At 41.4% G+C, this 20,141-nt stretch overlaps 1 protein-coding gene across 1 annotated transcript in view; it reads right to left on the bottom strand.

The window, feature by feature from the left end:
- LOC135279791 (polycystin-1-like protein 2) overlaps positions 1 to 15,058 on the bottom strand; it is a 38,117-nt gene extending 23,059 nt beyond the window's left edge. Inside the window, exons 1-15 of the mRNA XM_064387317.1 lie at positions 13,236 to 15,058; positions 12,534 to 12,698; positions 9,851 to 10,033; positions 8,813 to 8,923; positions 8,243 to 8,390; positions 7,477 to 7,706; positions 6,464 to 6,868; positions 5,277 to 5,375; positions 4,516 to 4,565; positions 3,317 to 3,422; positions 2,522 to 2,732; positions 1,793 to 1,913; positions 1,398 to 1,539; positions 303 to 503; positions 18 to 163 (exon numbers count right to left, since the gene is read on the bottom strand). Coding sequence (XP_064243387.1) covers positions 18 to 163; positions 303 to 503; positions 1,398 to 1,539; positions 1,793 to 1,913; positions 2,522 to 2,732; positions 3,317 to 3,422; positions 4,516 to 4,565; positions 5,277 to 5,375; positions 6,464 to 6,868; positions 7,477 to 7,706; positions 8,243 to 8,390; positions 8,813 to 8,923; positions 9,851 to 10,033; positions 12,534 to 12,698; positions 13,236 to 13,629 — 2,712 coding nt within the window. The 5' untranslated portion in view covers positions 13,630 to 15,058. The remainder of the gene's footprint in view (positions 1 to 17; positions 164 to 302; positions 504 to 1,397; positions 1,540 to 1,792; positions 1,914 to 2,521; positions 2,733 to 3,316; positions 3,423 to 4,515; positions 4,566 to 5,276; positions 5,376 to 6,463; positions 6,869 to 7,476; positions 7,707 to 8,242; positions 8,391 to 8,812; positions 8,924 to 9,850; positions 10,034 to 12,533; positions 12,699 to 13,235) is intronic.
- Between the last annotated feature and the right edge of the window lie 5,083 nt (positions 15,059 to 20,141).

Genomic DNA, 20,141 nt, shown 5'->3' with positions numbered 1-20,141 from the left:
TTAATTCTACTGTGTACCTTCACTGAAGCATTTGTTTGAATTGTATCACCAACGTTGTTGCTAACAATAATTTTCACATGTACAGTAAAATTATTTTCCTCTTCTCCAAGTGGAAGATAAACTGGGAAGAGTTCAGGATCCGGGCTACAATCCAGGAGAGAATCTGAAACAGGACAGAAGGGGTCAGGGAGCAGACACCACAGACACCTCCTGCTCTCTGAGCACAGGGGACTCAAGGCACGTTCACTCGTGAGCAGTGTCCCTGCAGAGCAGGGCGAGTTGTGCCTTGCCTGGGGACTTACCTGGTGTCACATAGAAGCAATATGTGATCCGCCTGCCAGGGCTGGCCTGGCCCGACCCTGCCGAGCCGGGAGCGCTGCAGGACACTCTGAAGGCGGTGAGCACCGAGCCGTGCCCGGGACTCACGGCACAGCCCGGGGCTTCGGGCGGGGGCACGGCGCTCAGCAGGAACCATCGCTCCCCGTAGCCTCGCTGAGTGGCGGCTGGGAGCGGAGGGAGCAGAGCGTCAGGCAGGACCGTGCCGGGCAGGGCCGTGCCGGGCAGGGCCGTGCCGGGCAGGACCGTGCCGGACAGGACCGTGCCGGGCAGGGCCGTGCCGGACAGGACCGTGCCGGGCAGGACCGTGCCGGACAGGACCGTGCCGGGCAGGACCGTGCCGGGCAGGGCCGTGCCGGGCAGGACCGTGCCGGGCAGGACCGTGCCGGGCAGGACCGTGGCGGGCAGGGCCGTGCTGGGCAGGACCGTGGCGGGCAGGGCCGTGCCGGGCAGGGCCGTGCAAGGCAGGACCGTGCCGGGCAGGACCGTGCCAGGCAGGGCCGTGCCGGGCAGGACCGTGGCGGGCAGGGCCGTGCCGGGCAGGGCCGTGCCGGGCAGGACCGTGGCGGGCAGGGCCGTGCCGGGCAGGGCCGTGCCGGGCAGGACCGTGCCCCAGCAGCGCCTGGGTCAGGTCTGCATCGTGCCCACCGAGCAACCGGGCACACGCACGGCAGGCTGGGCTATCGAGGAATGAAATCCTGCTACTGAATCAATCGTAAGGAAAATAACTATTTCCAGTATGTTAATGTCTGCATTATAAAGCAAAGCGGTATTTTTTGAACAAGCATTTAGAAGAACTTTGTTTCAGATGAGCCTTAACAAAGTTATTAACAGCTTGGAGAAAGATAACTGAATTTCTTCTGCTGTGTGACACCCCAGAACAAACTTAAATCCTCATCATTTTAAAGAACTTGCATATAAAATAACGCTTTCAATTTGTGGACTAATTTACCTTCATATTTGTCAGTGAGGCTATGCAGGTGTGACATCAATATGGTGTCATGTCAGCAGAGGTTATGTCAAAGGAGTCTGTAAACCCTAAAAACCCTGTTAGCCCCTACCTGTTACTTTAATCTGAAAAGCTTCTCCCTGTGTCTGCAAGAAGGAGCTGGTCATTCTTAACACAGATGAGTTGCTTTGAAGCAAATTCAAAGAGTTTTGTTGGAAACCAGTCAGGCCACAGGCTAGAGGGAGGGTTGTAGACTGGAAAATCAGACAGAAAACACATGGCAGTAGAGGCTGTTCTTTTTTTACTGTTCTTTCTGTTGTGATTTATCAGGAGCAGGGTGACAGTTTGGTGTCCTTCATTATAACCCCTCCCAATCCAGGCACCCCGTTGTCTCAGTCCTCACTAGTATTTTCTAAGCATCCACTTGACAAAATATCCCTCTGAGGCCATATGGCTTTGTGGATATTTATTTTTGTGCAGTATTTCTGACAAATCTGGTGCTCTCACCTTGTTTTTGAATGTGTTATCTAAATACCAGTTATAATATATGGCCTGGGAGTCCTCTTGTGCAGAGACACTCAAAACAACTTCATCGCTAACATTCACTGGCTTGCAGTTTGCCTCACACCTGTAAGGAAGTAAGATGGGAGTTACACATAGTATGAGATGTCTAGGACAGATTTCATACATATCTTTTGGCATTTGTTCCTGTAGTTTCAATGAGGGTGACACATTGAAATCTCCAACACTAGAAGGATGCAGTGGGGTCAAAAACCCTATGTAGTTTTCAGAAGAATGTGTTTCAGTTTGTAAAAGGAATGTGTTCAGAAACATGGACTGAAAAATGCAGCAAGACTTCTTTGGTCAGTAATTTTTATAATGGTAAGATGTAAACTGATTTTTAACAATAAGTTTTCTTTACTGTGAGGGTGTTGAGGCCCTGGCACAGGTTGCCCAGAGAAGCTGTGGATGCCCCATCCCTGGAAGTGTTCAAGGCCAGGCTGGATGGAGCTCTGAGTAACTTGATCTAGTGGAAGGTGTTCTGCCCATGACAGAGGGGTGGAACAATATGATCTTTAAAGTCCCTTCCAACCCAAACCATTCTGTGATTCTAGGACTCTATGATTCTAAAAGTACAATACTACTTTATTATCATTATTACTGGAAACGGTGGCCTTGCACTATGCTTGTGCAATAATAATATTAACCTGTGAATACCAGGGTTTAAAACCAGACCTGATTTCCAGTTGCAGTTCTTGTTTTTTTGCAGTCACATAGAGACATTGCTCATCCTGCCTCTCTTCACTGCCATGGTTTTGGACAGTAATCCTGACAGTCACTGCTGATTTCGGAGGAGGAAGGCAGGAAGGTGGGATTTGCACCTCACTTTGGTTGATTAGGATTATCTGTTGCTTCACACATTCATTCCAGGCAGGCCAGCAAGCTCCTGCAGAAACATTTCCTTTATAGTTAGGACAGCATCTTATAAAGGACTTTCCTGCCATAAGTTTCAAAGAGCTTTATAGACAAGTTTTTTTTAACACAATTTAAAGAGTTGGTAATCTGGATTAGAGTACAAGCTTTTCCAAAGTCATGTATCAGGTCAGGGATAATTATGGGGATAGAACACAGATGGCCTGAATCCCAATCCTGTTTTCAGCCAGAAATGTGTTTGCATCATTTTTAATGTTAATTATTGCTGTTTTATTGAGACACATGTACTTTGCAAATGCCTGTGTAAATCACTTGGGATTAGTCCTTGGCTATGAGAGTGAAGCTTAGGACAGGTAGATCTTGAAAAACTGAAACCTTTGGGAGAAGACATAATGGAGTACTATGCCATATTATATACATATTTATTTTGGTCCAAAAACTAGAGTAGAGTAGAAGGACATTCTTCATGTACACTGAGTGGCAAACTTTAAAGCCAGAAAATCCTTAAATTAGCTTTTCAACACTGGATCTGACACAACAGTGAGTTTGTCACTCATCAAATACAAGTTGGTGAAAAAGGTTGGGAAATGCACAAACCACAGGTCCAGAGAAAACTGGAATTGTTGTTGCTGTCTGGCCAGCCAAGTGTAACAGTTGTGAAAGGATCCACATGGCGACTCGGTTTAATATATATTTTGTGATCCTAAATAAGAAGTAAATATCAGTTAGAACACAAGCATGTAGAAAAACATGCATATGTTGCTTCTTTTTAACGAAAAAGATCTGTAAGTTTAGGCCTCAAATCACTGGATGCAGATCTGTAGTTTTAATGATCTTTCTCTTAGCAGAGGTAGTGTGGAAGTAGAAGCTATGGGAATAGAAGAAGATGGGATAGAAAAATTGTGTGGCAAAATTCTCCCAAATGCAGAATTGGTTTAGGAGTGCAGCTCCCATTTTCAAAACTAGGTACTTAGGAAATTAATTCCTATTAAACCTTCACATCTGGACCAAGACTTCCAGCCCTTGAGCAACCACTTGTCTTCTGGTGCATTCTTTTTTTATCTTAATTGGATACTTTGCAGCTATAAACAAAGAGGAGAAGGGGTAGCTGAGTTTGTCTGTGTACCAAACTGTGATAAACTTGGGTTTGGATTAGATTTATATTCCTCTGATGCAATATATTTTTACAGGCAATCTGTAAAGCATGATGGCTTCTTGAGAAGCAGTATATCTCCCATAGCAGATGTCTGTCTGCTAGTATTACAGTTAAAAACTAGACTTTTAATATGATAAAACATTCTATCTGGCATTTTTATTATTTAAATTTGGACAGCTGCTAGCAATTGGTGTATCATTAACTTCTTAGTTTGCCAAAAACTGGAAGATTTTTCATTGCAAAATAATTTAAACACTCCAATACAGAAGCAGAAAACACTTGGGAACCATATAAAATATATTAAACTCTACTTGAAGGATCACTTTCCAGAGAGAGGTTTACATTAGTCAAGTAGATGAATTAAAAAGTAATCTAAACACATTTTAACTTCCAAAACTGAATTGTTGTGATAAGTTCATTTTCTTTAATCTTTTTTATGAATTGTAGATGGAATGCCTGTAAACAGATTTGTCTCCAAGACTTGTGGTATAGATTTTGTGTTAAGCCATATGGGGAACAGAACATCTAGTTCATAATTTACTATGCTACAAATACTTCTTTTCCCTGTCTCATACAGCACTTTCACTGGTAAGAAAAATCTCTAAGCAATTTCAAAGAAAGATCCTTAAATAACACTTACATTTTTCTTTCGGGTATTTGTTTTGTAGCTGCCTTCTTCCTTATCAGAATCTGTTTAATGCAAAAAAGACAAAATATTTTAGGGCTACCTGTAAAGCTTTCAGACATCCTCAGTGAATATGACTTAAATCCACAGGATTTCACTTCTGACAGTGTGAAAGATGGGGCTGTAAGAATCAGACTCCAGAGCTGTGACAAACAGCACAGTCAAATAGATAAAATGGTAACAACACAGACTACAAAGAAGATGATCCTGATTCTTCAAACATAATGGTATAAATCAAAATATATTCACAGAAGGTGATGGAGTTTCACTGATGTGCAGAGGAAAATTGATGGAAAGCACTGGAAAACTTTCAGTACAATTAGTGCTAAGGTTATTTTATTGCTGGTATAATCTGCTCTTGTAAATGCAAGGATGAGCCATCTAGAAGCCATTAGTGACAGCAATTTATGAGACGGCTGTGATGCAAATATTTTCTGGTTTCAAAGCTATGTCCCAAGCCATAAACTTCACTCATTATTTCTAGCACAAACAGCAAATGTGCAATGTGTTACATATACAGAGTGATGCTAATTTATGACTACATCAAAGTCAGGGAATCTGCCTTCATTGGGAAGAAGGCTCCACAAAAGTTTTCAGCACTGTTGCTGGAAGGAAAGCAATTACTACATGCAAACTATAAACACTCCATGAAATGCTCTGATTGCAAAAAGACACTTACATGGTGAAAACCAGCACTGTCAGATTAATGTAATTACCTTTTTTATGGGAGCTGTTTGCCAACACAGTGATGAATCCAAGATCCAGACTCATGTTTGAGAAGACATTCATGGCCACCACTTTCACTACAAAAGTACCTAGAGAAGGCAAAGGGCCAGTTAAGAGTAGCCATGGGCCCAGTCCAACAGGTTTGAGGTATAATATCCAATTTGTAAAGGAAACCCCCTTCTTTTCTGTTAAGAGTTTTCAGGGGGGTTTCTGATGGGTGTCCACTGCTGAAAGGCTTTTCCTGGAATGTTTTTCCCCTTTATATCAACTTTTGAATAACTCAACTGCCCTTTTCCTAGCCCTTGTCATGCAATTATTTGTCAGCTGACTATGATATCACACAGGAAACTAGAGGTGTACAAACACTGGAGGCAAATTAATTTAGGCATCTTGAGACAGCAGCTATCTTGTTTGAAAATTTCTGCCTATGGGGAAGGGATGTTCAAATGGGTACAGGGAGAACAAATAAAACTTTAGTATTGAATAATTTAAAAACATGAAATGAAATCATAATTAGCTTCTACTGTTCCCACTTTGGCATGGGGTTGGAATAGCTCACTAGAGGTGAAAACTTTTTTATCTTCTGCCACTGTTAATTAACTCTAAAGCGCAATCTGCCTAATTCTACATTTTAAAGCCTTTGACTATGTAATAATGAAAGAATAATATTACTAAAATGTTTATTCATAATTAACTCCAACAAAAGTTATGTGTTGGAAACGGACATGCAGAAAAACTCCCCTTTTCTTTATCATCTCTACTAAGAACTCCTCAGATTATGAATTACTTCAGTGTAAAATGCAGAGCAGTCTAAACTTGAAACATAATGAACCAACAGGAGGAAAACACTTTGCTATTCAAGAAAATCTCCTCATTTGTACTTCAATCAGATGGTGCCATGAAAAAATAAACCCTATGTCTCTTTACTGTGTCTCTTCCACTGCAAGAATCAGCTGAAGCCTTGCTCTGAGTCTGTGGAGCAGAGCCATTTGTCAGCTCCAATTTTTCAGCTCACTTATACAGGACTGTGCTGTTCATCCTGCTCTGCAGACTAAGTTTGAACAGTCAGAAAAGCTGCCAAATTCAGCTGTGCATTACTGTCCCCTAGGCCAGGATGCTGTGACTCTTTATGTGAGCTGTGATGTCCTGGAAGACAGGAGGTGTCGGTGTGCTGTACCTTCCCAGGGCACGGGAACGCCGTACATCCGCGGCTCCCCACGAGGGCTGTCTGCTCGGTGGCACTGTGTTTGGTTGGATCCAATCACCTCAAACATCAGCTTCTCTGGGGCACCACGGGACACAGAGACATTCACCTCCAAGTCCTCCCCCAGCTGCAGAGTGCGGGAAGCTACTGCAGCCTGAATTCCAGATACTGGCTCAATTAAATGCACAGCAATAGTCCCAGAGATCTCCGGTGCCATCGTGCTCCTGGATGCTCGGATTTCCAGCTGATGCATCCCTGGGCCTATCAGCTCTTGAGAGGCCCTGCTGAGTGTCAGGTTATGGGGGACAAGACCTTCCTTTGCACTGGATTCACTCAGTGTCATGTTATCTGCTAACACACTGTAGGTTACTCCATTGCCTGCAAAAACACAGATGAAAATTTCTCACAGCTTGTGCAATAGGCCAACAAGTTCCAGCTGCTTTGTGCAGCATTCCAGTGTTTATACAGGAGTCACAAGAACACTGCAGCAATGCAGTCATTTTTAATAAAGTCACTTAAGGTGACTTAATGCAAATCTATCGTGTGTTTTCTGCTGGGAATGTTTTAAGGAGACAATTCAAACATACACTACTGATTTTTAATTTTGTTCAGCACATATGTGGCTTCCAGGAACTTGAAGTGAGAAAGAAAAGTACACTGGCAAATGTGTCCAGCTTAGAGTGGAATCCTCTTACTCTAATCAGAGGAGCATTTCCATAAATTCCTAACTTCAAACACAGAAATATTCTGACTGGCATCATGTAGATTTTTATGACTAAAGTTATGCTTGTGCTGTCAGCTTTTTTAGTAGGAAAAAAGGGTTTATGTCTCCTCCAAGGGAACTGAGAGAATAAAAATGCAGGAATACAACAGGGAAAGCATTGACTAAGAATTATAATTTTGCATAATGACAATCCTGCTTCTATCCTAAGTATGGCAATGATATTTATCCTTCCCTTTAAACCATGCAGAGAAATGATCCTCACCTCCACTGAGCTGAACTTGGATCCACAGCTCCTCCCCATAGAGCGTTTGGCAGTGGGAGCTGTTCCCTGTTCCACACTGGCTGTAGCACCCAGTAATGCTGAGCTGGTCCTCCTGATCCTGAACTGTCACCTGCCTCTGTGCCATCACGTGCCACTCGCTGGTGGTGCACTCCACAAAAACAGTAAACTCCCCAGGAGAGGAGTACCTGTATGTGAGGTTGCTGACCAGTCTAGAACAGAAAGAGAACTTGTTGTGGAAGACCTTCACCTTACATGATAACACATCCCCAAATTTCATTCATTCAAATGTCATTCCTACTACTAAGACCACATCTGATCTTTAAATCCAGCAGAAAAATGTTTGATCTATTAAAGACAGGATTTTTATTCAATTAAAATAAAAGAAAAACTACAGGTTTGTTATTAGAAAAACCCCACTTTTTAAACTTAAGGAAATAATATTTGCTTGTAGTTTGGCAATTACTGACATGTCTTCAGTAATTTTGAGTCTTAAGATATGGAATAAATAGTCTTAGAAATAGGAAACACTTGTTATAATAGAAGGAAGATTGTGGTTGGCAGCTTAATATAAAATTTTGTATTGATTTCAGAACAGGTTTTTGCAGAATCCAAATCTCTCGTAGGTATGTTCTATTATTGAGCTATCTAGTTTTTAACATCTCATTTATGAGACTTGGCACATTCAATAAAGTGTAAGCAATGAAATGTGCTGTTTGTCTGAAGAGAAATGAAGGCTGTATCTTACGTTAGAGGGTAGTAAGGATCAATGGTGTGACCATCTCCAGTGCTAATGGTGCAGGAAAGGTTCCCAGAATATGGTGAGAGAAGCCAGATCAAAGTGACTGTGATATTTTCAAAGACAAAACATGTGTCTTTCATAATCAGCTGCAGACCTGCAAAGCAGAATCACAATTCAGTCCCAGTGTTTGTCTACTTTCCTTACAAAATTCAATTTATTTTCAGGCATTGAGAGCCAGCATGCTCCAAACCACAGCTGGTACTGCTGCTAATTTGTGTGCATTAGTGGTGTGACAGGGAGCTGATTCTTTTCCATGACTAGTAATCAAAATTCTTGTTGGAACATAATTTCATCTAAATATGTTTTATGTGTCTGAGTTTCTGGGCTTTGTGTTCTGCCCAGAACCCTCAGTTAGGACAGGGAATCTACATTTTTGTGGCTATTTTCAGTGATCACCACTATTCCAGTTTCTTCCCTGAGGATGGTACAGTGATTTTTAAGATAAATACCAATGGTCTCAGTGTTACAGCACAGAACATGACAGGCCTCCAGTGCAGACATCCCCCTCCCTCTTACCTTCCTTGCAGTGGTATTGAATAGACAAATAGCTTCCCAAAGCTGGACAAGGATCTCCAAAGAAAGTGCCATCTGCTGTCACCTGGCAGGCCTGCAGCCCGTGACACTGGCCTGAAAGGGAGCATTTCAGATCACCAAGTGGCTTTTGCCTTTACTGCCACAACAGCTCAGATGAAAGATGATTGAGAAACAAAAAGGGCAAGGGGATCAGTATCATGTCTCTGATTTCTAGACAAATTTCCACATCACTTTGACTTGAGTGTGTTGCATGTTTTGTGGCATTTCTTAGCATCACTTCACTTTATTGGAACAAAGCTGAATTTGAAAAGGTAGAAAAAAAAAAGAAAGAAAAGAAAGAAAAAGGAAGCTTCTGTATTTTGTTTCATTTTGGCTGGAAGCCCTACGAATCTCCCTGGGGACAGGCCACAGTCACTGTTTAGTATCCAAGCCCTTGGCTCCAGCAGGGTGGGTGCCTGACCCGTGGCAGGCAGCAGCAGGTCCCTCCTGCCCTCATGTCCCCATGGGTGCCAGCCTTTTCACCCCTCTTGCTTTGGAGTTAGGTTTGGTTGGATGTGTTGCCTTCCATCTCTGTAAAACCTTGAGTATCCCACTGAATCTGTCAAGGAATCACTGTGCTCACATATTTTCTTCCTACACTAAGAGGAACCAGCCGCACCCTTGTCAGGCGCACCCCTTGCTCTTCATTTGCTCCTCCCCTCCTGTGAATCTGCCCTTAGCAAAAACCCCTCCTTTAGCTCCTCCTCTCCTTCTCTGAATCTTTGCTCTTCACAGGGCCGTTCCTTTTTCTCCTCCTCTCCTTCTCTAAATCTTTGCTCCTGGCAAATCCCCTCCTTTCCATCCAGCCTCCTGTAGCAGCCTCCTCCCTGTCAGAAGTTCTCTGTGATTCCCTTCATTTTAGGAACAATCCACTTTCCCATTTGCAAACTCTACTGGGAAATAAAAAGGTAAATTATTTGAGGCACAAGGAACTTTGGTACATGCTCTGTGTTTCTGACAAGCAATGCTGTGAGACACCACCTGCTACTTCATCCTTGACGCTGAGCCAGCTGCAGCCTTCATCCCTTTCAAACTGCAGAGTCTCTGACACACAGTAGTGAGGGGTCTTCCGCCCATAGAAGCTCTCTTCAATTTGAATCACTTCTCCTGATCCACACTGTACAGTGGCATTGGAATTATCACAAGCGATGCTCTGGCCAAATTCTAATAGGAGAAAAAAACCCATATATTACCTTTTTGAATTTGTGAAAAATCCTGATACAATTCTACTCCATGTTCATTTTGTTTTGTTTGTATTTCTTCCCTTTTCTCCCTTTAAAGCTAAACATTTAAGAAAATTTAACAAAATTACAAAATAGTCAAAATTAACAGATTTATGTTTTTACTGCCTTAAAATATTGAGGACATTTTCAATAAGCAACAATATTTTAATTATAAAAATAGATAGCATTTTGTGAAAAACTCTTAGCATTTGTTTGACCTGAAATACTGGAAGGTTTAAAGTTGCTCTTTACTTCCGACAGAGAAGTATGGATTGCATAATATTGAGGTAATTGCTTTGGAGAATAGTTTGCATATTAAGTATGGGAGCTGATCCCATTTCTGCTACAGAGACTCCTTTGTTCCTGTGTGATATTTGACTGACTTCATTCAGCAGGACTGCTCAGATGGGTAAGGTCATAGCTCTAAATACATACACCTCATTCTTTGATTAATCTGGGACAGTTAATTATCTTTCAGAATTCTTAGTATCGTGTAGTAATCAGGATCCTTAATACCCTGAAGAGGAGGATGTGAATAACTGCTCTCATATGGGAGTGTTGCAAAAGGATGTTTTTGTTTCAGCTGTTCCAGGTTTAACTACATTGTCCTCCCGGTGTTGTTTGGATCATTCCCCTCAAGTCCCTTGATTAACAGTGCCAGTGTGTGCACACTGCAATAATTGTGTGCTATTGTTATTTAAAGGCTAAAGCTAAGCCTGGCTGTAACTATAGCAACATGATCAGTTTGCAGATTACAGCTCTCTAAATAAGCTTGAAAAATAACTTGCTGGTAAATTCTAGTATGGACCATTATCTCATGCCTTTTTTTTGTTCTCTATGTGCAGGTTTTCACAGTATTTGCTGTCTCAGCAACTTTTACATGGAAAGATGAACAAAACTTGGTCTGTATTTCTAGGTACATATATATTTACTATAATAAACTGCTAACCTACAGAACACCAAATGGTAGAATTGCCTTGATCTGGTCTTGGTTTCCTGGGTAGTGGAATGATGAATGTAGTGTAGGATATTGTTGCTCTTTGAATTTAATGGGCTCTCAGTCAGATCCTATGGTAACAGATGATAGTTTCCTTACAAACAGACAGTTGTCTACTGTGGTTGTAATGGAAAAATAATTTTAGTCTGTTTTTGCAAGAAAAATAAGCTTAAGGGATTGTGCTGTCTGCCAGTTTCCTCTCCCCCAGTCATTTTTAATGTTAGTCATCTTCAGTGAAATTTGATATATAGATATAAACCTCCAACACCCTAAAATGTCATGAAATGCAATATCTAGGGAGAGGAGAAAGAGCTACATCAATGCCATGGGCATGGAATTAAAGTGGCCAGCACATACAGCTGGAGCTCTGGAGCAGCTGCAGGGGAGGGAGCTGAGGCAGTGAAAAGTATTTGCAGAAGTGGGACCTGCTGGGATATGGGAGTGAACTGGGAGTGCTGAGGAGAGAAGGGAGGGGATGTGGAACAGAAAATCAGGATAGCAAACAAAACTTCATTAGCTTTGCTTATTGCAGAACAACTTGTTATTTATGTCAGTAGTAGTAGACTGCTGGACAGGGCAGTAGCAGTTCTAGGGCTTGTGGAAACCTTGGAAACCTTTTTATATTAGTGAGCCCACAGCCAGACTGTCCTTGCAGTGCTTGTGACCCCAGTTCTAGCTGCAGTTTAAAGTATTCTTGTGCAAAGTGGGAAGAACACAAATTCCCCTCATATCCATGTGTTGAAAGGGATGATATTGCCAGCATTCCTTTCCAGAACTGCTTGTTCCAAGTCACAATTTGAGTGACACAATGTCTGTGGATTTTCTGTCTGAGCACAGGAAGTACAGGTTCCTGTCTGCTTCCTTAACCTGGGAAAACCTTGAACTTCACATGGTGGAGGGGTCTCAGAAGAAACAAGAAAAACTTGCTCTCACTTTTGCTCTATCCAGGCTGCAAGGAGTGGTGCCTCTGGAAGCCTGCCTGTATTTTTTCTTCAGTTGCATATGGAAATTATCTGGCACACATTAATGAGTGTTTTTATGGTACAGCCATATAGGTCCTACCTAGCCCAGGTATTATGGTGTTGTGGGAGTTTATTCTTGCAGCCATGCTTTAACATAGCCAGCTTATGTCCACTGAAGATGTGGACAGCTACACATTATATTCACTCTCAGATCTGTTTCTATTTTATCAATCCTCTGCTGGAACCCTGGCCCTTAATGTCTGGTTGCTGAGCACTTACATCTCCTGGTGATTTGTGGGTTCTTCCTTTTTTGGATCAGCACACTGGAAAAAGAGCACCTGCTGGGGTTCTATGACTTTTTGCCTGCTCATATTTAGTAAGATTCATGAAGTTATTTCCCAGCTACCTTGAAAATAACAAGGCAGTTTATGCCCCATTGTGATCACAGCACACTTCACTGTTCCAGCTGTTGTGTAGCTTACCAAACTCGCAAATGAAGTCAAATTCCTGACTGCAATTTTCAGTCACACCCCACTGATACTTGGCATTCTTCAGGATGTACCCACACATGGATGAGAAGCGAGATGGCTGATCCTTGTACCAGTTACTGTAGATTATATTTGAAGTGTCCAGCCAAGTTATTGACCCTGTGAACAGAGAAATTGTGTCAAGACTGTTTATTTTCCAAGTAATACAATTAGAGTCAGAGCCTGCAGAGCAGGACTGTAGCCCTTTTCCTACGAAGCAGAGATGGTTTAGTCTGGGTAAGGATCTTCAATTGCATTTTATATTGAACCTGATGCAATCATGAAAAGAGACACTGCCACTTGTGCTCCCAGCCTCAAGGTTTCACCATTTCCCTTGCATCAGACCTTGCAGCACTTCCTAGTGGGATGAATTGGCTTCCACTGGAGACCTAACCCAGCACATTTGTTTCACTGGGTCAGCAAGCTGTTCTCATTCACCGTGTGTTCACACAACCACAAAATCCAATGGAAAGGGGTGGTAACATGCAACAAGGAAGTGAAGCAGGCAATTAAACATCTTAATAGAAATCTGAAGATGCAGCAACAAAAGAGGCTTTTCAGCAGATATCTACAAAGGGACTTACTGCATTTTCTACCATGTTGAGAAAGCATCATGAGCTGATACAATTTTTAAAATGTGATTTTAAAACCACTTACCATCAGTAGTTTCATTCAGCAAGGAGTTTGAGCTCAGTCCTATCCACCATTCCTGATCCTCAGCAATATGTTTTTGCAAGAACTCTTGAGTTTCCTCATTTTGAATAAAGACAAGATGCCCTCCTCCTCTCTCACACCAGCTCTGGGCCCCTGTGAAGGTTTGCTGGAGTCCAACAAACTCATAGCATGAATGATTGAAAGCTTGCTGGTACTTTGAACAAGGTATTCCTTCATCAGTTGCTTCCTCCACAGCCAAACACACAGCAAGAGAAATCAGAACTGTGACCCAAAGCCACATTCTCAGCTCAGTGCTGTGCATCCCACTGGTCTTGCTTACCAGAACACCACTCTTTTTGATGCCTTCTTCAAAAGCTTGAGACGTCATCCTTGTCATGTCATCAGCATTCTCCTTCCTCTTTGCTGCTTGCCACAGCAGCAGCAATAGAGCATGGAACAGAACACAACTTCTAATATATAATTCTGATTGTTCCTGGGGGTTGTTGTTCTGATGCTAAGTCCCTGCACTGACCCTTGTGAGCTCTATTGTACAACTGTCACATCCCATGTGAGATCAGTTTGAGGAGAAGGCATTAAATCATTGCTTTCCTTGTGAGCAGAGAAGATAAAGTTGATATATGCTACTGTTGGACATGTGGAAGAGTGAGATAAAGCTCCTACATCAAAGGCTTCATTGTGTGAACATTGAAGTTGGGAGGTCTTTACAACAGCAAAGAGATAAAATAGTGAGAATAAAAAAATGAGAAATACAAGGAGTTATGAGATGGGAAAACACACTGCTTCTCTAGATACATTTAACTGGTCTGAATTGCTTTATTTTTAATAATTATTGAGGTGCTTCTTTTAGATGCTAATGCAATATCTATAATTACTGTATCAGATCCATCCTGCCCTCCTGTTTATGCATGTGCAGATTCATCTCAGCTGTTCCAAGAAAGCTTCATTTTGAACTGTTGTTTCTGCTTAGAATTCCACACCCCAAGTGAAATGCACCCATCACCCCTTAAAAGATAAGCTGCTCAACTCTTTGAAGCTGCAGTATTTTTACCTTCTGGGAGGCAGAAGAGAAGGCCATAACTTAAATCAATGATTTAGGAAAGATGAAAATATTGCTTTAATCATCAGAACTACTTGAGAGCCCTATTAGCACATTCCAAAGGCTGATGATGGACTTTGGGAAGCAAGCCCAGCAACGTTTAGGGGCTGAAATCTCTAAATGCATCTCAACTTCCTTATGAAAGATACTCAGGTTTACAAAGCCACCAGCTTAGCAGAAGCACAGTACAAATCAGGATTTTAGCTATTGTGCTTCTCCTGTCCTTGGCATTAACTCCATTGAGTTTGATGCCATTATTATTAATTTATACCACCATAACCCAAAAGTGAAAGAACAGGCACTTATATTTAGACATGGGTCAGCAAGCCAGTTACCAGAGCACAGAGGAATCAGCAGTGTTTGATGGATTCCTGCAGTGCAGAAATGCCTCCTGCACTGCACTGCTGGGCTGAAGGCAGTGCCCATCCCATCTGAGAGTGAACTTCAATCCCAAGGCCTTTCTGGACCTCCTGTTTATGGCTGTCTTGTTCAGCTGGAAAAAGCAGGACTGTTATCAGGGTTTTCAAGATAAAGTTAATTGGAAAGGGTTTAATGGGTAGGAAAATTGTGGGGGATGAGAGGAAAGGAGAAGAAAATACACTTTTCTGGATGTCTTCCTTCTCACCATGGCTGTAAATCAAGAGTTCAGCTATGGAGCCCTTGGAGCAGATCCCACATGAATTTCTGATTATTAATAGGGAGAGCTTATGGAGCAGCTAAGAAGTGAATATTCAGACTGGATTTCCCAGCTCTGAGAAGGCCAATCCATATTCTAATTAGCTAATTGGCCCAGACACCCATCCTCTTCCCAGATTAGACTGTAACTACTTTATCAGCTGCTTCTCTTGGGGTTGTCTGCAAATTAGGAGTCCCTTTCAGGCCCCATACAAATCTTCACAGGCTTCAGTTTGGGAACGCCCAATCCAAGTGTTTTATATTCGAGCTGTTGCAGCAGCCAGAGCTGAGAGCAGCTGCTCTTAAGTTAGTTGGCCCCTGTGTGTTTGCATGATGCTCTTCTCTTCAGGCTCCCTGCTTCTTCCTGGGCCCTGCTGACTTGCCAGGCTTCACAGCAGCTGGCATCCAGCCCTCCCACTTTATCCTCCTAGATAAGAAAACACAGCCTGTTTCTGAAAGCACAGGCGTGATGAAGGAGACTGTACTTAAATGTACTGGCTTGGTGATACAGACATTTCCAGTAGGAGCTCACTTCTATGATGAATGTGTTCTGTAGCATTGTCCAGTTCTTTCTCTGCTGCTGGAAATCTGACTACATGAACATACTAAAAATGCCAGGGCTGAGGGTGCCACAGGCTCTCCCCTGTGAATCTGCTCCAAAGGCATTGAAATTAATGGAAGTCTTGTCTCTGGCTTTGATAGATTTTGAAATAAACCCTGAAAAAGAACAAATAATGTTTGGAAATGTCTACAAATAAAGCCAAGCTCTCCAAGTGAGTCTACTGTTGGCAATTTCTATAGCAATGTGCATTTTTTTCCTAATCTACGGTTGCTATAAGTTACCCTTCAGCTGCCTGCAGCAGATGGAGAGTGGAAGAAAGACAATTTCCCTCTTTGGCAGTTTGTTGACTTTTTATACTTTAGTGCCAGGAAAGCATAGCATTCTGTCAGTTTATTGTTTACCACAAGAATGAGAAAAGCATTTACATGAAAAGAAAATGCTGCTTTTAAAGCATCAGAATTAGTAGCTAGGGTGTCCAGGAAGAGAGAAACTTCTGAAAACCCTTTTCACTTATAAGTGAGAACTCACTTGATGTCAGGTAAACAGTACTTCTTGAACTTACCTTCCTGTGGGAAACATGTCTTTTGCATTCTTCCTCAACAGAAAGACTTTTTTTAAAAAATAGCTTTCTTATGCCAGAAGTCACTGACTTTGGGGTGGTCCTGGTCTGTACCCCAGTGCAGATCACAGATCACAGCTGCATCATGACAGCCTGAGAATGTCCTGTGATTCAAACTGCAGCACTGCAGAATAGCTTGACAATCCATAATAGATACCAGAAAGTGCTAGATTTGAAGAATTAAGGAAGTGAAAAGCTGCCAAAGGGAAGGAATAAATCACACCCCTGTTCATTTTGGCTGTTGTTCATTAGTCTTGAGGATGAGCAAGTGAATTTACTCTCTATAGGAGGATATTACCATCTTTACATTCCTGAATATTACTGAATGTAATATACTGATTTTTATCAGGAATATAAACATCTCTGTGTTTAATTTATTAATTGAATAAACATAAAAATGGAAAACTTATTTCTTTGACTTTGAGGCAGAAAAAAGATTATTTTCAGATATCATGAACTTGAGACAAGATTATGAGTAGTTCATTTTACTGTGTCATGTAAACTTGTGCAGTATGAAGAACATAGTTACTACCCTGATAGGTAGGAAGTATTGAGTCCTGAGCAGACTCTACACCTCCACCTTCCATCTCTTCAGCTGGCTTTAAAAATGCCCATCTGCCAATTAGTTTAAGGTGGATCACAACCCCACTTCCTTCCTTGCTGCTCTCCTGTGCTGCTTATCCTGATGGTGAGACCCAGCTATTGCTGACTGAAAAAGGGTTTGGTCTTGTTGTTGCTTCTACTGTCTAATTTTCCATGAGGCAACACACTGAACTTACCAGTGATCCCTGCCAAGTTGCAATTTTGATGTTATCTTGTTTATAAAATCAGGGAAAACAATTCTTATCTGTACAAGGTGCAAGAATTAAATTAGACGTTCATGCCTGGCATGATGGGGTCAGGATAAAGATAAGCAGGATTACTTCAGGAGCTGTTGGTTTGAACATCATTTCTGTTTATAAGATGTGTATAGTTACTTGGGTAAGTCATCACCTGGATAGGTCCCTGAGGGTCTTCTCAATGGAACTGTCCCCTTGGACGTGTCTGGCAATGCCTTTGGGCTCATGGCTGGCCTTTCCTCACTGCACAGCTGATGCCTCAGTCCCTCCCTCTTTCCCAGCCCTTTCCCCTGTGTTATTGCCTTCAGAGCAGAACTTTGATAGGAAGAAGGGGATGAGTGGGCCCCATAAGAACATTTATTGAGCTGGGGTTATTGATGGACAAACTGAGCCCCAAGTTCACACAGAAAGGAGCAGAACTATCTCAAGAACCTGATGACACCTCATGTGTCCTTGTGATCATATTTGACTAAGTGGCACAATTTAGATCTGCCATTGCCTTAATATCTTAATTAGAGAACTGTTCAAAGTGTTAAAGGTACCCTCTTTGGGTAAAATATTAACTGGTAGGTACAAATGGACTGGACTTTGCCCACCACACACAGAGGTAAAATAAATTGCTTGGATCTGAATTTACAGCCATCATTTACAGCCACTGTCTCTGCAGTCTCTCCAGATTTCCACAAGTGTAAAACTGGCCAGACTTCTAAGGTGTTTCAGTTTCCACCTCTTGTTTGTTTTATTTAATTTGGTCACACATTTTTCTTCTGCTTATTGTGAGCTATTTCAGAGCTTACAGGGCATGAAAACAGAGAGGGAAAAAACTCTATTACAAGTTGTTTTCATTGATAATGTCTCTTATGAGTAGATATCCAACAGCTTACAAAAGAGATCAGCTTCACAATCCCCATAATGAGAGGACTGGAGGCCCAGCAGCCTCTCTGTTCAGGAGCACTGTTTTTGTGCTAAGCCCTCTACACTCAGTTGCCATTTACTAAAACCAGAAAGCAGTCCTTTTGAGTTTTTCTTTATGTTCCCCCAGAGATGTACAGTAGGCTACTAGGTAGGATAGAGCAGCAACATTAATTTCTGTCATTGTACCCATTTGTGACCCCATATCTACACCTTCAGTCATGGAAGTGAGTGCCAACCTTTACGTTGTCATGCTGCCCACTTGAAAACACATGACTGAACTGTATAATTTACATATTAAAACATTTAAATAGGGATGTTGAAAGGTGCAAATAAGATTATAGAAGTCTTACAGCAAGGAAGTTTATGTGGGCACTGTGGTTGTTTATTTGTTTTAATGTCTAGTGTTTCAATACTTGGGCAGGCTCAGTCTGATGGATACTCAGGATGGGTAGGCCAGCAGTTCCATGCTTCAGCACTTGAAGAGTTTTAATATTAAGTTACTTTATGTATTTATTTTAATGAACAATTCAATATTTCTCGTGGTAGGTATTAAAACTATGACTTCTGTTTATCAAAGAAATTATGAAATCCCACAAAAAGCTCCCCTTCCCCAAAATTAAAATCTTATAAAGGAAATTAAAATCTCACAAACCCAGTTATTTTTGTCCAAATAATGAGCAAAACAATATGATAAAGCAGTTTCCACCCAAATAATACCTAGTCAGAACAATATAGGGAAACTATTGTTATTTAAATTTGAACAAACTGCATTAGTAAGTTGTGTTTGCAATTATATCTGGACAGTGCAAGGGACGTGTTTCTAAATAATCTGGTAGCAGTTTTGTGAAATGAGATCATGCCAATAAAAGAGTATTTAACAAAGATAAGAACTTGTGTTTCTAGAAAGTGAGATAGCAATCAGTGTGATTTCAGCAAAAACAACTCCTAAGTTCATATCAGTTTTGCTGTTGGAGTTTTATTTGTTAGTAATAGATAACTGCTGATAGCTGAAAGTTCTTAGCACAGCTTAAAGTCATATATATCAAGTCAATTTGACCTTTGTTAATGGGCTTTAATTAGAACTCAATTTCTATAAGCAAAAGACTGAGATTAAAATAAATTAAGTACAATGAAGATAAGGAATTTTATTGGTCTCTCTGTGATGTCTAAGGCAATAACTTGCTTCTTGCTAAGTGTACCAAAAGTACAAAGGTAGGCACATGTCAGTGACATTACTGTTGCACTAGAAATGCAGTTAACAAGCTCTGCTGCCTTGGACAGCTTTGTTTAGATTATCCACACACAAAATGCAACCTCCAGCCTCCAAAAATGTATTCATGGCCCTTTTAGTCTGGGAAAGAAGCTCAGGGCATGCAGAGACTGGAGGGAAGTGAAAGTGAGAGAGGGCCCAAGAGGAAACAGCTTGTGGCCTTCACCCCACAGCTGTTTAGAGCAGAGAGGAATACAGTGAAGCAAATCTGCACGTGATGGGGAGCTGGTGACTTCAAAAATGTTGTCATGGAGGGTGAATAGAGAGAGGAAACTGGAAAGAAATGTGAGATTTGGTTGGGGGAAGATTTATATTTGAAGGGTTTTGCAACAAGAAGAAACATTGTGAAATAATAAAATTAGAAAAGTCACCTAATCCATATCCTCTACTGCTGATAATTACATTATAATTGTAAATCAATGCTTTGATATTTTGCCATTTCAATATAAAAGGGAAGGAAATCACGCACTTGGCAAGAAAATTAATCTCCACATACTCTACTAAACTGCTTATTTGTCAGTAGTGTGATGAAAACAACAAAAAATTATTTTGCTGGTAAATGAAGTATTTTTTACTGACAAGCAAGAAGAACTAACTTCATAAAGCTTCTTTATTTAAGTCATACAACATATGAGACAAAACTTTCAGTCACAGACACCTAAAATTAGCTAGCAAACATATTTAGGTTGATTTCAGAAGCTGTTGGATATATGCAGCTCCTTGTTCTTTCATTCAGACAACTTGTAACAAGATTTCTAATTATCTCATAATGGGTGAACCTTAACCTACATGAACACTTGGTGGTGTAGGTGAGGAGGCAAAAGAGGTTTGAATTAATCTATTTATTACTTGCTTGCTCCATGGAAATCCTAATATCACTACAGATTAGACATCTCACAGGTCAGATAATTA

This window comes from Passer domesticus, chromosome 12, assembly GCF_036417665.1.
Source record: "Passer domesticus isolate bPasDom1 chromosome 12, bPasDom1.hap1, whole genome shotgun sequence".
Taxonomy (NCBI): Eukaryota; Metazoa; Chordata; class Aves; order Passeriformes; family Passeridae; genus Passer; species Passer domesticus.
This window is presented reverse-complemented; position numbering and strand designations above follow the sequence as displayed.